Source organism: Crinia signifera, chromosome 9, assembly GCF_055691185.1.
Source record: "Crinia signifera chromosome 9, ASM5569118v1, whole genome shotgun sequence".
NCBI lineage: Eukaryota > Metazoa > Chordata > Amphibia > Anura > Myobatrachidae > Crinia > Crinia signifera.
In genome coordinates, this window is record NC_139225.1 from 11,670,353 (window position 1) to 11,682,446 (window position 12,094).

The 12,094-nt window shown below is 47.6% G+C and overlaps 1 protein-coding gene across 2 annotated transcripts in view; it reads right to left on the bottom strand.

Annotated features, from left to right (window-relative positions):
- Positions 1 to 11,651, bottom strand: part of PAPPA (pappalysin 1) — a 308,026-nt gene extending 296,375 nt beyond the window's left edge. The window contains exon 1 of one of the 2 annotated variants that reach the window (XM_083161035.1): positions 10,651 to 11,650. In XM_083161035.1, coding sequence (XP_083017161.1) covers positions 10,651 to 11,074 — 424 coding nt within the window. In that variant the 5' untranslated portion in view covers positions 11,075 to 11,650. Of the gene's footprint in view, positions 1 to 10,650 lie in introns of both variants that reach the window. The other variant, XM_083161036.1, reaches the window with a different exon arrangement.
- Positions 11,652 to 12,094: the final 443 nt, after the last annotated feature.

The following is a 12,094-nucleotide window of genomic DNA, read 5'->3' on the forward strand; positions in this document are numbered from 1 at the left end:
AGCCAAATCTTTGTCAAATGGAAAAAACCATGCTGCACTGCAGGTGGGGTTGATGTAACATGAGCAGAGAGAGTGTTACATTTGGATGATGTGTGTTCAAACTGAAATCTAAATTGCAGTGTAAAAATAAAGTGGTCAGTACTTACCCTTCACAGAAACAAAATAAGTCACCCAAATCTAACTCTCTCTGCACATGTGACATCTGCCCCACCTGCAGTGCACTTGGTTTTGCCTATTTGAAAAAGATTTGGCTTTTGTGATCAACTCTGAACCAAGCCACAAATCTCAAGTCTATAGCACACAAAACCATGGCAGGCAGGAGATGATTGGCCGGCTGTTTATCACTCCTAAAATCCATTTTATCACTTTAGAAGCTTACTGCATCTGGCCCAAAACTGGGTTCTTTGGCACAGTCGGACCAGAGGTGTATGAGGACACATCTGTGTACTGGATCTTGCATTCTGAAGGGAATCTTCATTTTTACTTCAGAATTTTTTTTTATGTTTTTGGCTCAGTCTTATGTAAATGGTTTTGCCAGCAGTGAGTCGCTGAAATGAGAAAGAATCTTGAAATTGGCTGAATCTCTTCTCTCATCTCTATTAAGAATCCAATAAAAATGTGTATAAAATATTTCCTACTTAATATATATATATACATATATGTGGAACGGCTGCCTAGCAATACAATTAGCCCTGTTTTCTTGTATGTTGTAAAACGATTGATTCAGTGACTGTGCCGCTAAAATAAAAATAAAATGTTAACATGCCCACATATTTCATAGTTGGTGACTTTCCAGTCAAATGCAGATGGGTATTCTGCAAGATTGGCACTATGGGGGATATGCAATCCTCCGCTGCTATTTCCGACGGGGGAAATAGCGGCGGGCATCACGGCAGAACAAGCCCGACTTTAAAAGCTGTCGGGTCCGTTCTGCCGAGAATGGCCGTGGGTTTTTTTTTCGCGATCCCGGACGTATCTTGACAATCCATGGCCGTTTCCGCAGACACGCCTCCTTTTTGGCCGATCGGCAGGCGGGACATTGAATCCCATCTGCCGATTTGCTGTTGAGTAAAAGGCAAACGGGCATGGATCACGGCTGTCGGGACGGACTGACAGTCATGATCCGGGATTGCATGTCCCCCTTAATGTCACAACTAGCGTTTAACAGTCTGCCCACTTCAAATCATGTCATCACGTCGATTTTGACTGAGATTATGGAAATGTTATTATCACAAAGAGTTCCGCTCAATGCTTCTTTGTTTAAATCCAATGAGACCAATGTGACCTCTCACCACCAGTAATCGATGCTGACTCCCTACATAGAGGATGGGTACCTCTCTGCCACTACCAGGCTCCTACATCAACACCGCTAAACGCTAAAGACTGCATATACATGGTTACGCTGCAGCAGCACCTACTGGTCAATGAGGGCTAATTACCCACTGACGACTGTGGGCCAGCTTGTGTTTGGAGTCACTAGACTCAACTGCTGGACAGCTAGAGTTTAAGCTCAACTAGTAATCATGAATCATGGAGGTGTTTATTCGCTTTAATAACATTTAAAATACCGATGAAAACCGGAATATCATCGCATACCGATGTGCTTAGAAATGCAGCAAATCGACACAATCCTTAAGCGGATCAAGAGCGGTGGTTCTCAAACTTGGTCCTCAGGATCTCACACAGTTCATGTTTTCCAGCTCAACCTGCTGGTGCACTCATTACTGACTGACACATATTAAAAGATCCACAGGTGGAGCTAATTATTTCACTTGATTCTATGAGGAGACCTGGAAACATGTGATCAAGAGGATACAAACCTCAATGTTCAAGATGATCTATACACATTTCACAGCCACATGTTCCAACACATAGATGTTGGCAGGGTAAACCAGGCCCCAGTCTCTTGAAATCAATGAAATCAATTTGTATTCACTTTTCCACATAGTCCCCATCCCTTTTCCACGTGTCAGAGTTGAAGTGTTGACCCTTAAAGTGCTCTTTCATCATTGGGAAGAGGTGAAAGTTGCAGGGCGCAAGGACGGGGCTGAACGATGTGTGGCAGAACCTACTTGAACCCAGGGCCGGTGCAAGGCACCGGAGTGCCCCAGGCGAGTCGGGGTGGGGGCGCCCCGGTGCCGGGGGGGGTGTACCTGTCCTGCGGCTGAGTATATAAAGCTTGCGGCGGCGGCAGCGGGGGGTCCCTGCAGTCAAGAAATAACGAGCGCTATCCACCTGGCTACGCGGAAGCGCTTCTGTTGTGAATACACTGGCCGCATGGCGCACGCTGATTGGCTGAATCTCAGCCAATCAGCGTGCGGCCAGTGTTTCCACAACAGAAGCACTTCCGCATAGCCCGGCGGATAGCGCTCATTGGTACTCTTTACCTAGAACGGCGCCCGCGATCAGAATCGCGGGCGTCGGGGGTAAAAAATCGCGGGCATCGCGGGTAAATCGCGGGTACATCAAAATCGTGTACCCGCGATCACCGCGATTTTCCCATAGGGAACAATGTTAAAAAGCCTAATTGATCGCGATTTTAATGTTAAATGCCTCAATGCCCGCGATTTTCCCATAGGAATCAATGTTAAATGGGCTACAGAGCCCAAATAGACCCAATTAACCCTTAAATGTCACCCCAATTTTTTTACGCCACCCCACGATCCACGCCAACCCGAAGCGTGGCGAGCGCAGCGAGCCCGCGAGGGGCGGCGGTACGCGTCCTCCGACCTTTTCATGCCCTACTATCCACGTCGGCGTGGAGTTGAGAATAGAATAGTGTGGCGAGCGCAGCGAGCCACCGAGCCCGAAGCGTGGCGAGCGCAGCGAGCCCCGCGAGGGGACGCGGATACCTTCACAGGTAAACGCGTCCCTTCGCGGGCTTCACAGGTGTCGGCGTCGCCACGGACACCTGTGAAGTCCGCGAGGGGACGCGTATAACTGTGAAGGTATCCGCGTCCCCTCGCCACGCTTCGGGCTCGGTGGCTCGCTGCGCTCGCCACACTATTCTATTCTCAACTCCACGCCGACGTGGATAGTAGGGCATGAAAAGGTCGGAGGACGCGTACCGCCGCCCCTCGCGGGCTCGCTGCGCTCGCCACGCTTCGGGTTGGCGTGGATCGTGGGGTGGCGTAAAAAAATTGGGGTGACATTTAAGGGTTAATTGAGCCTATTTGGGCTCTGTAGCCCATTTAACATTGATTCCTATGGTAAAATCGCGGGCATTGAGGCATTGAATGCAAAATCGCGATCAATCTGACTTTTTAACATTGTTCCCTATGGGAAAATCGCGGTGATCGCGGGCATCGCGTCGCGGCCGTTTATGTACTGCCCGCGATCCCGCGATCACCCCGATGGGCGCCGTTCTAGGTAAAGAGTACCCGCTCATTATTTCTTGACTGCAGGGACCCCCCACTGCCGCCGCCGCAAGCTTTATATATACAGCCGCAAGACAGGTATCCCCCGCGGCACGGGGGGGGGCGAAATGCCGCCCTCCAGTGGCCGGCGCCCTAGGCAAATGCCTAGATTTGCCTAGTGGTGGCGCCGGCCCTGCTTGAACCGCAGGCGCTGCACCCCACTTCCAAAAGATGAAAGAGCACCTTAAAGGTCAACACTTCAACTCTGACACGTGGAAAGAGATGGGGACTACGTTGTCCAATGTTTCTCCTACATACGTGTGTATGGAAATTTTGACAGATGAGGATTGCAGAAAATGGCCTACACTATAGGGGGGATGGTGAGGAATGAATCACATGACATTGATTTCCTGGAGGGTGGACCCATCTGCCATTTAGCATAAGTGCCAGATGGGCAGTCTAGCCCTACAACACTTACTGTATATATCCCTATAGATTGTAAGCTTGGCCTTCTTACTGGTTTTTCTGTTTGTTAAAACTAATGACCCCATTTGATAATGAGTCCTAATGCCAGAGACATATTTTGTTTAGTATTGGATTGATTCTAATGAATATGCAGATGGCATTTATTTAACATTACTTATCTCTCTGGTGAGGTCCAGTGACTCCCACCCATATGCGGCATCAGTACAGGGGCAAACAGTGGTAATCTATGTTTAGCCTTGTTTGTCAAATACCGAAAGGATGAAATAAGCCCATTAGCGAATCCTCAAAGTGTTACGTTCTGTGAATGAGGCCCTTATTTTACAGTTATTACACATAAAGTTAGTAATAATAACACTAATTACAAAATAACTAATTACATGTATAGAACTATTATATATATATATCTATAATCTGAGGTAGTCCAGCACAGCCACTCGTCCCACTATTCCTTAGCGGGTGCCTGCACAACGCCGCAGCATATATACAATCCAAAAAGAAGCAACGTTTCAACACAGTAGTGATGACAACACTACTGTGTTAAAACGTTGCTGTATCACCTTTGCTCACTAAAGAGTTTTTTTAAAAAATATCGCTGGAGTGCTGCATTCTTTTTGGATTGTATATATATATATATATATATTTATATATATATATATATATATGGTACTTGTGTAGTTTCACGGCGCCACCTTACGCCGTCAGCATAGCCTACCTGTCAGAATCAGCTTAGTGTGTTCCTACGCCCAGTGTAGTTAGCGTAGTCAGCACCTCTCTCACACCGCCGGCGCCAGCATGATCCCCTCTCTTTGGCAGAGAGGGGATCATGCTGGTGCCGGCAGAGAGGCGCTCCATCTGTTTGAGACGCAGGAGTGTCTCAGACGCTCCAGCAATGATACACTCCTGCGTCTGAGTATCTTTTGCTGAGATGTATGATATGGCAGGTGTGAATGTGTTCCTGAAACACCCCCACTATCCACGGCAGCCCGAAGCGTGGCGAGGGCAGTGTTACATGCCCTCCTGACCTTTTCATACCCCCACTATCCACATGATCCCCAAAGAGAGGGACCTGACATGTAATCCGCGTCCCCTCGCGGGGCTCGCTGCGCTCGCCACGCTTTGGGCTCTTATTCCGCGGGGCTCCCTGTGCTCGCCAAGCTTCGGGCTCCTATTCCGCGGGGCTCGCTGCACTCGCCACGCTTTGGGCTCTTATTCCGCGGGGCTCCCTGTGCTCGCCAAGCTTCGGGTTCCTATTCCGCGGGGCTCGCTGCGCTCGCCACGCTTCGGGCTCTTATTCCGCGGGGCTCCCTGTGCTCGCCAAGCTTCGGGCTCCTATTCCGCGGGGCTCGCTGTGCTCACCACGCTTCAGGCTCTTATTCCGCGGGGCTCCCTGTGCTCGCCAAGCTTCGGGTTCCTATTCCGCGGGGCTCGCTGCGCTCGCCACGCTTCGGGCTCTTATTCCGCGGGGCTCCCTGTGCTCGCCAAGCTTCGGGCTCCTATTCCGCGGGGCTCGCTGCGCTCACCACGCTTCAGGCTCTTATTCCGCGGGGCTCCCTGTGCTCGCCAAGCTTCGGGCTCCTATTCCGCGGGGCTCACTGTGCTCGCCACGCTTCGGGTTCGGTGGCTCGCTGCGCTCGCCACACTATATAAAATCAGCTCCACGCCGACGTGGATAGTGGGGGTATGAAAAGGTCGGGAGGACACGTAACGCGTCCCCTCTCGGGGCTCACTGCACTCACCACGATTCGGGCTGCCGTGGATAGTGGGGGAGTTTCAGGAACACATTGACACCTGCCATATCATACAAGCCGAGAAACTACACATGTAAGGCAGCCGTTGGGCTACGCTGATAATGTAGTTTAGGCTGACGCTTAACCAAACAGATACATTTATTAAAGGACAAGTGTCTCCACGATACGAGAAAATAAAGACTCGTACCACATAAAAAAGCAGTCACCGGTCCTTTTGCTTGCAGACGACTATTTATTCATACATACCACAACAGGTTTGTTCACTACATGACAGTGGGTTAACGGTCAACGTTTCGGTCTAAGCAAAGACCTTTGTAAAGACCCCCTCTCCTGCCTTCACCAGTGTGTACGCATATACATAGACACACACACACAGATGCATAGTAGTTGTTTTAACAGCTGTGGCTTATATATAGGTAGGGTGTTACATTCTTTCTTCTGTTCTTATGTTATGGGGATCATACTGTACATCAAGATACATACATACATTTTTGGATTGTGGTATTGTAGTATTGGGTCAATTCCCTGTTATCCTGATGCCTGGATTGGGTCTACCAAATTGAAAATGTTGTAAATGATAGATTTCCCATTCCAATGTGATGATCAAAAAATAGGATCAACGAGTCAGAGATTTTGAAGAGGATTTTCTGATTTCCCGACGGATGTCCAATCAGCTGATTGGTGCTCCAAGTTCCAGCAAGTTGCGCTCTATGAAGCTTGATACATATACGCACATCACACTCCCATACAATTCTATGTGACTTGCTGCGCCGCAGGTCCCCAGAGGAAACATATAGGGATCATTACGGTAGACCACATTTTTAGTTATGATACATCCAGCTTTAAGCGCTGAGGTCATGGTTTCGGTTCCCAACATGGCCCTAACTGTGCGGAGTTTGTATATTCTCCCTGTACTTGCGTGGGTTTCCTCTGGGTACTCCAGTTTCCTCCCACAATCCAAAAATATACTGGTAGGTTAATTAACTCTAGAATGTCTGTGTGTGCGTGTACATGTTGTAGGGAATATAGATTGTAAGCTCCACTGGGGCAGGGACTGATGTGAATGTTCAAATATTCTCTGTACAGCGCTGCGGAATATGTGTGCGCTATATAAGAAACTTAATAAATAAAATAATAAATAAGTGTGTGAATCTTTCTTAATAGCTTATTTGGTAATATCCACATTTTGCCATGTTAATTAACACCTGCTATCGACTCTATTAACAGTGAGGACATGAGTTAAGGGTCAAAATGTTCGGTACTTATGAGTTATCCGGGCGCCCGATTTCTAAATCGGGTCGGATCGGGCACATCGCATCGCATCGCATGCGACCATCCGATGCGATGCGATGCGATGACCCGATTTTTCCATAGGAATCAATGTTAAAATGGACTGAGTCCATTTTAACATGGAATTCAATGGGAAAAAGGGGTCCTTTTCATACCCCTACTATCCAAGTGGGCATGGAGTTGGATATAAACCTGTGGCGAGCGTAGCGAGCCACCGAGCCCGAAGCGTGGCGAGCGTAGCGAGCCCCGCGAGGGGACATAGAATACCGTCCCCTCGCAGGGCTCGCTTCGCTCGCCACGCTTCGGGCTCGGTGGCTCGCTACGCTCGCCACAGGTTTATATCCAACTCCATGCCCACTTGGATAGTAGGGGTATGAAAAGGACCCCTTTTTCCCATTGAATTCCATGTTAAAATGGACTCAGTCCATTTTAACATTGATTCCTATGGAAAAATCGGGTCATCGCATCCGATGGTCGCATGCGATGCGATGCGATGCGATATCGCATCGCATCGCATCTGATTGTATGCCTTAACTTAAGGCATACAATCAAAAAATCGGGCGCCCAGATAACTCATAAGTACCAAATGTTCTTGAGAAAAGGGTCTCTTGGACTCACTTTCTCTTACACTGTGGAACCCTGGGAAATGTACAGCTGCAGCCTATCACTATGTTGACAGCAATGTTTTAAGACTGGAGGGGACCCGTATGCCGAAATATGTGGCCCCTCCCTGACAAACCTGTCACTGAGACTCTGCGACGATGCCACAGTCGTCTCTGCATATCAAATCAATGACATAGGCAGTAGCGGGGCGGGCAGAAAGTAACAAAAATGGATGCGGGGTATGCTGTCCGGGCCCCTGCGCTGGGCTGGCCAACTGTGATCTCAGCCCACTTGCTGACGAGGGTCAATTTGGGGCACAGAAGAGGGCAATTTGTTTGGGTCTCTATAGTTGTTTCATCTCATATGCCTGTTCTGCATACTCCCACTGTTTTTGATCACAGCTGACAGAAACACACACACACACACAAACACACACCTACCTTATGTTTGCTCTTTGCATTATGCGTACATAAGGGCAGACAGACAGAACCAGCAAGCTGCAAGCATAAAACATTTAACTGACCACAGGCAAATGATTCTTTACATCTTTACAGTGGTGTCAAACTCAAGGCCCTCCAGCTGTTGAGGAACTACACGTCCCAGCATGCCCTGCCACCGTTTTAGCAATCCATTCTATAGAATCTGTGGCAGGGCATGCTGGGACGTATAGTTCCACAACAGCTGGAGGGCCATGAGTTTGACACCACCGACTAAGGCATATCCAAATTCTGGAGCACATTCAGATAACTCACAGCAGATCCTTGAGATCATCTGAGTTCAACTCACAGCACACTGTGATCACAGAGACGTGCTGCGGAACGGCTGACAACAATTATAATTATCACAACTACCGAAATGAACTTCACAAAACAAAATCCTGTTCTTGACAGTAACTTGGTAGCTGTTAAATATGGTACAAATTATGAAGTACAAAAAAAAAAAAATTCTAGGTAGAAAAACAGTCGAGCAAAAGAAACAAGTTAATGAGGAATATTTGAAATGGTGCCCTAAAGCAAAATGTATAGCCCCCATTACGCCAGTATAGTAAATCTTCTCCGCTGCCAAGAGAAGTCTCTTGGAAGAAAACCATTTATTTATTCATGCTGCTAACGCTGGCTACGCTTACGCTAGTGGCTCGTCGTCATCATAGTGGAACATACCCTCATGAGGTAAGACCTCTCCCCCCACATCACAACAAGGCTGCCACACACAGCACCGGCACCACCCTCAGCTGCCACACAACTGCAGTAGCAGCATTCATATACATCTTATCACGGGTTCCTTTTACACAGCTACTCATTAAAAAGCGGGAGGTAGCGACACAATTACTTCCACACTCCTTTGCTATTTGTTTACTACCGTTGTTTGTATTTCCTATTCCTTTTTTAACGGTTTGTCCTAGAACTGTTACGTAGTTGTTCTTAGACATATATACTGTGTAGGGTTTGTTTATGTCGGGTTTACAGGCAAAGTACTTTCGTTGAGCTTGTTAAGACAGAAGAAGCTATTTTATTTTGTTACGTCATTTACTACCGTGAAGAATGCGGTGCTGATGTCACAAGGGGGTCAATTCAATAAAGCTTATGGCATAAGTGCCGGCAAGTGTGCGCATATAACTGTCACTTGCAGAAGCACCAAACTCGCTGATTTTTGTTCACGGCCAGGCTGTATGCAAAAATCGATGTGTGTAGGGGAGAGTAAAGGCGAGGTAAGGTTGCCGGTGTTTCAGCACCGTTACAAAGGCGTTTTGCCCCATCCTACCCAACTGAATTGACCCCTTTGATACCGTATTTATGTATATATATATATATATAGAGAGAGAGAGAGAGAAAGAGAGAGATTCATTTAATATTATTCTATACCACTTATAAGAATTAACAACAAGGTTTGAAATCTTTATATGTGTAGGATTTAAAGGGAAACCATTTAACTCTACAAGAGCCGCAGAAGCAGTTTCATTTGCAGAACTGTTATCAAGAGAAGCTTCATGTTGGCTATTTGCTCTGAGGTTGAGGCTGAGGATTTCCCTTCTCACACCTCTCGCTGCTGCGTTTTCTAAGCAACACCCCCACAGATTGACTGTGTTTGCCAGTGTACACACGACGCCTGTATGTTTATATAGTAAATAAAATAGCAGTCCATCTCCCCCATCGGCTGCGCTGCTACACCACATTCTCTACTGTAGATGACATCAAGGGTCCAGGCAGCTAGTCCTGCTTTTCCTAATCACCGAAATAACGGATCTACCTTCATCAGTACCCAAGTCTCCTACTACTGCCCAAACTTCAGGACCTCCCTGGCTCTGTAGTAATGACATCACTGGCCATATGTGAGGGCGCTTCTGTGAAATCTCTCTCATCGCCAGTTCTAGCAGCAGGAGAGACCTCCAGATTTATTCACCTGCAACTTGTAAGAATGCAATGCTAACTGCTCAGCGCCCCACTCTCTGTGGCTGCCACACATACAGATTGTAAGGGGTACATTTACTAAAGTGGGCAATTTTACAAGTGAGAGATGTTGCTCATGGCAAAAAAAAAAATCACATTCTACTTGTCCTTTATCTAGCACTATCTAGGATAATAGCTAGACTGGTTGCTATGAGAAACCTCTTCTAAAAACTCACACTTTAGTAAATTTCCCCCCTGTCCCAAAACAGACCCATTGCAAAAGTTCGGCATTCCAGACATTCCCTTAAATTATTGCAAAAGTCTTCTCAGATTTCCAGGGTTAGAAAGTTGCCCCCTGTGTCATTTTTTTTCTGCATCTCTTTAGGGTTCTGCAATAGCAACATGTATGTAACAGTGACAGTGAGCAGCCCTGATACTGCAGGCAAGTAGCTGTGTGCACCTGCCTTACACAGTACTTCTGCTGGAGAACTTCTGCCTTGGCTAGCTCTCTAGAAAAAGTGCTAGTTATGGGTTTTACTGTTACCTACTGTCCCGCAAACCAAGGGAAGGGCACAAAATACACTTTTTAAGGGTCATTAAATGCAATATAATCAGCATGCAGACACTGCAACTGTCCTGGATGATGATGTTGATGAGGAGGATGATGATGATGACAGAATTTACAGACACAAGTAATGATGATGTCATAGAGCTTTTACCTAGACAATGACAGGCATGGGAAACAAGTTGCAGTCATGCATGATACTAGTGGGTGCTTACCTGCAATAACTGCTGGGGACCTCTGCCCTCCCTCGGCTCTCAGCCAAACTTGTAAGGTGAACGCGTCCCCTGGCAACTCATTACCAGCCTTCAGCTGCAGCTGGTCCCCATGCCCGGTGAAATAAAGGGCTCTCCCGGTGGCCACAGATTCAGCACCTTCGCTTGCCTCTCGCTGGTGGTGGTGCCCTCTCAGGTGTTCTATGCTGGTGAGGGACCTCCGGCCCCGGGCCAGGCTGGTGGCGCAGGAGCCCTCCTGGACACTGCGCAAACTGCGGCTTTTCCAGGAGCCTTCCTGCCCAGAGCGCAAACTGCGGCTTCCCCGTGCCCGCTGCGTGCGTTCATCCGTCCCACACTTGGAGGCACTTGCCAAGGCTGCGTCCAGCAGGAGCCCGACAGGCAGCAGCAGCAAAGTCCCGAGCAGCATCTCCAGCACTTCCCCCCCCTGCTCCCCACTAGGATCTCCCGATCTGCCAGCTTATCCTGCCGGGCACTTGACCTCTTTGGTGTTGTTTGTTTGTTTGTTGTTCTTTGTGTATTCCTGAAGAAGGATCTTGGGATGACCAAACAAGAGGCACTGACCTGATGGGTCTCTTCATTCAGTAGATGCTTGGGGTCCACTAGTTTTTTTTTTTCAATTTGCCCTTTAATTTTTTTTTCACTCCATGTAAAGTAAAAGAGATTTAAACATAAAGAAAAAAAATTCCAAACAAAACCAATATCTGACAATTAGATGCTTATTTTCTTCCCCCCCTTTAAAGGATGCTCAACTGAACATTTTTTTGCCTTCTTTATAAGCATTAAAGCCCACACTGTCCCCTAAGCCCCCTCCTCTCTCCTCCTTACAAAATGAAAGAGAAGCCCCCCTCCTAGGATGAGTAAACAGGAATATGCTAATCTGCGCAAGGGGTGCTCCACCTTCCCAGTCCCCACTGGATGATTCCTGCAGGGATCAAGCCTGATCAATCAAGATCTAGTGCAGGCTGATGACTGGGCTGGATCACTTTTATTTTCTGTGTCTGTTCGTCTTTCTTCTGCCTTTTTTTTTTCCTTTTTTTTTTACACATAACATCCATTCAGGTAGCAGAAATTTGAGCATACACTATCCCCCCTTTTCCTGCTGCCTCCCCACTTTCCATGCTCATCCCTGTCCACTGCACACATTCCTAGTGCTTCTGCCTTTCCTCCCTCCTGGCTGACTACTACTACTTCGCAGCTCATGCTCCAGCTTTTTGCTGAGAAGCCCTCATACACCCTTTAACAGGCAGCTTCCCAAAAAGAAGTCTTGAAACTTGATTCTTTAGCTGCCTTTTGCTACAAATACCACCCTTTGCCTGCTGTATTATTGCTGCCTCCACCCCCCCCCCTTACTTTTTAAGGTTCTTTAAAGTTCCACAAATCTCCCTCCCTCTCTCCCTCTTCTCTTCCAGTTCACTTGTAAGCAGAT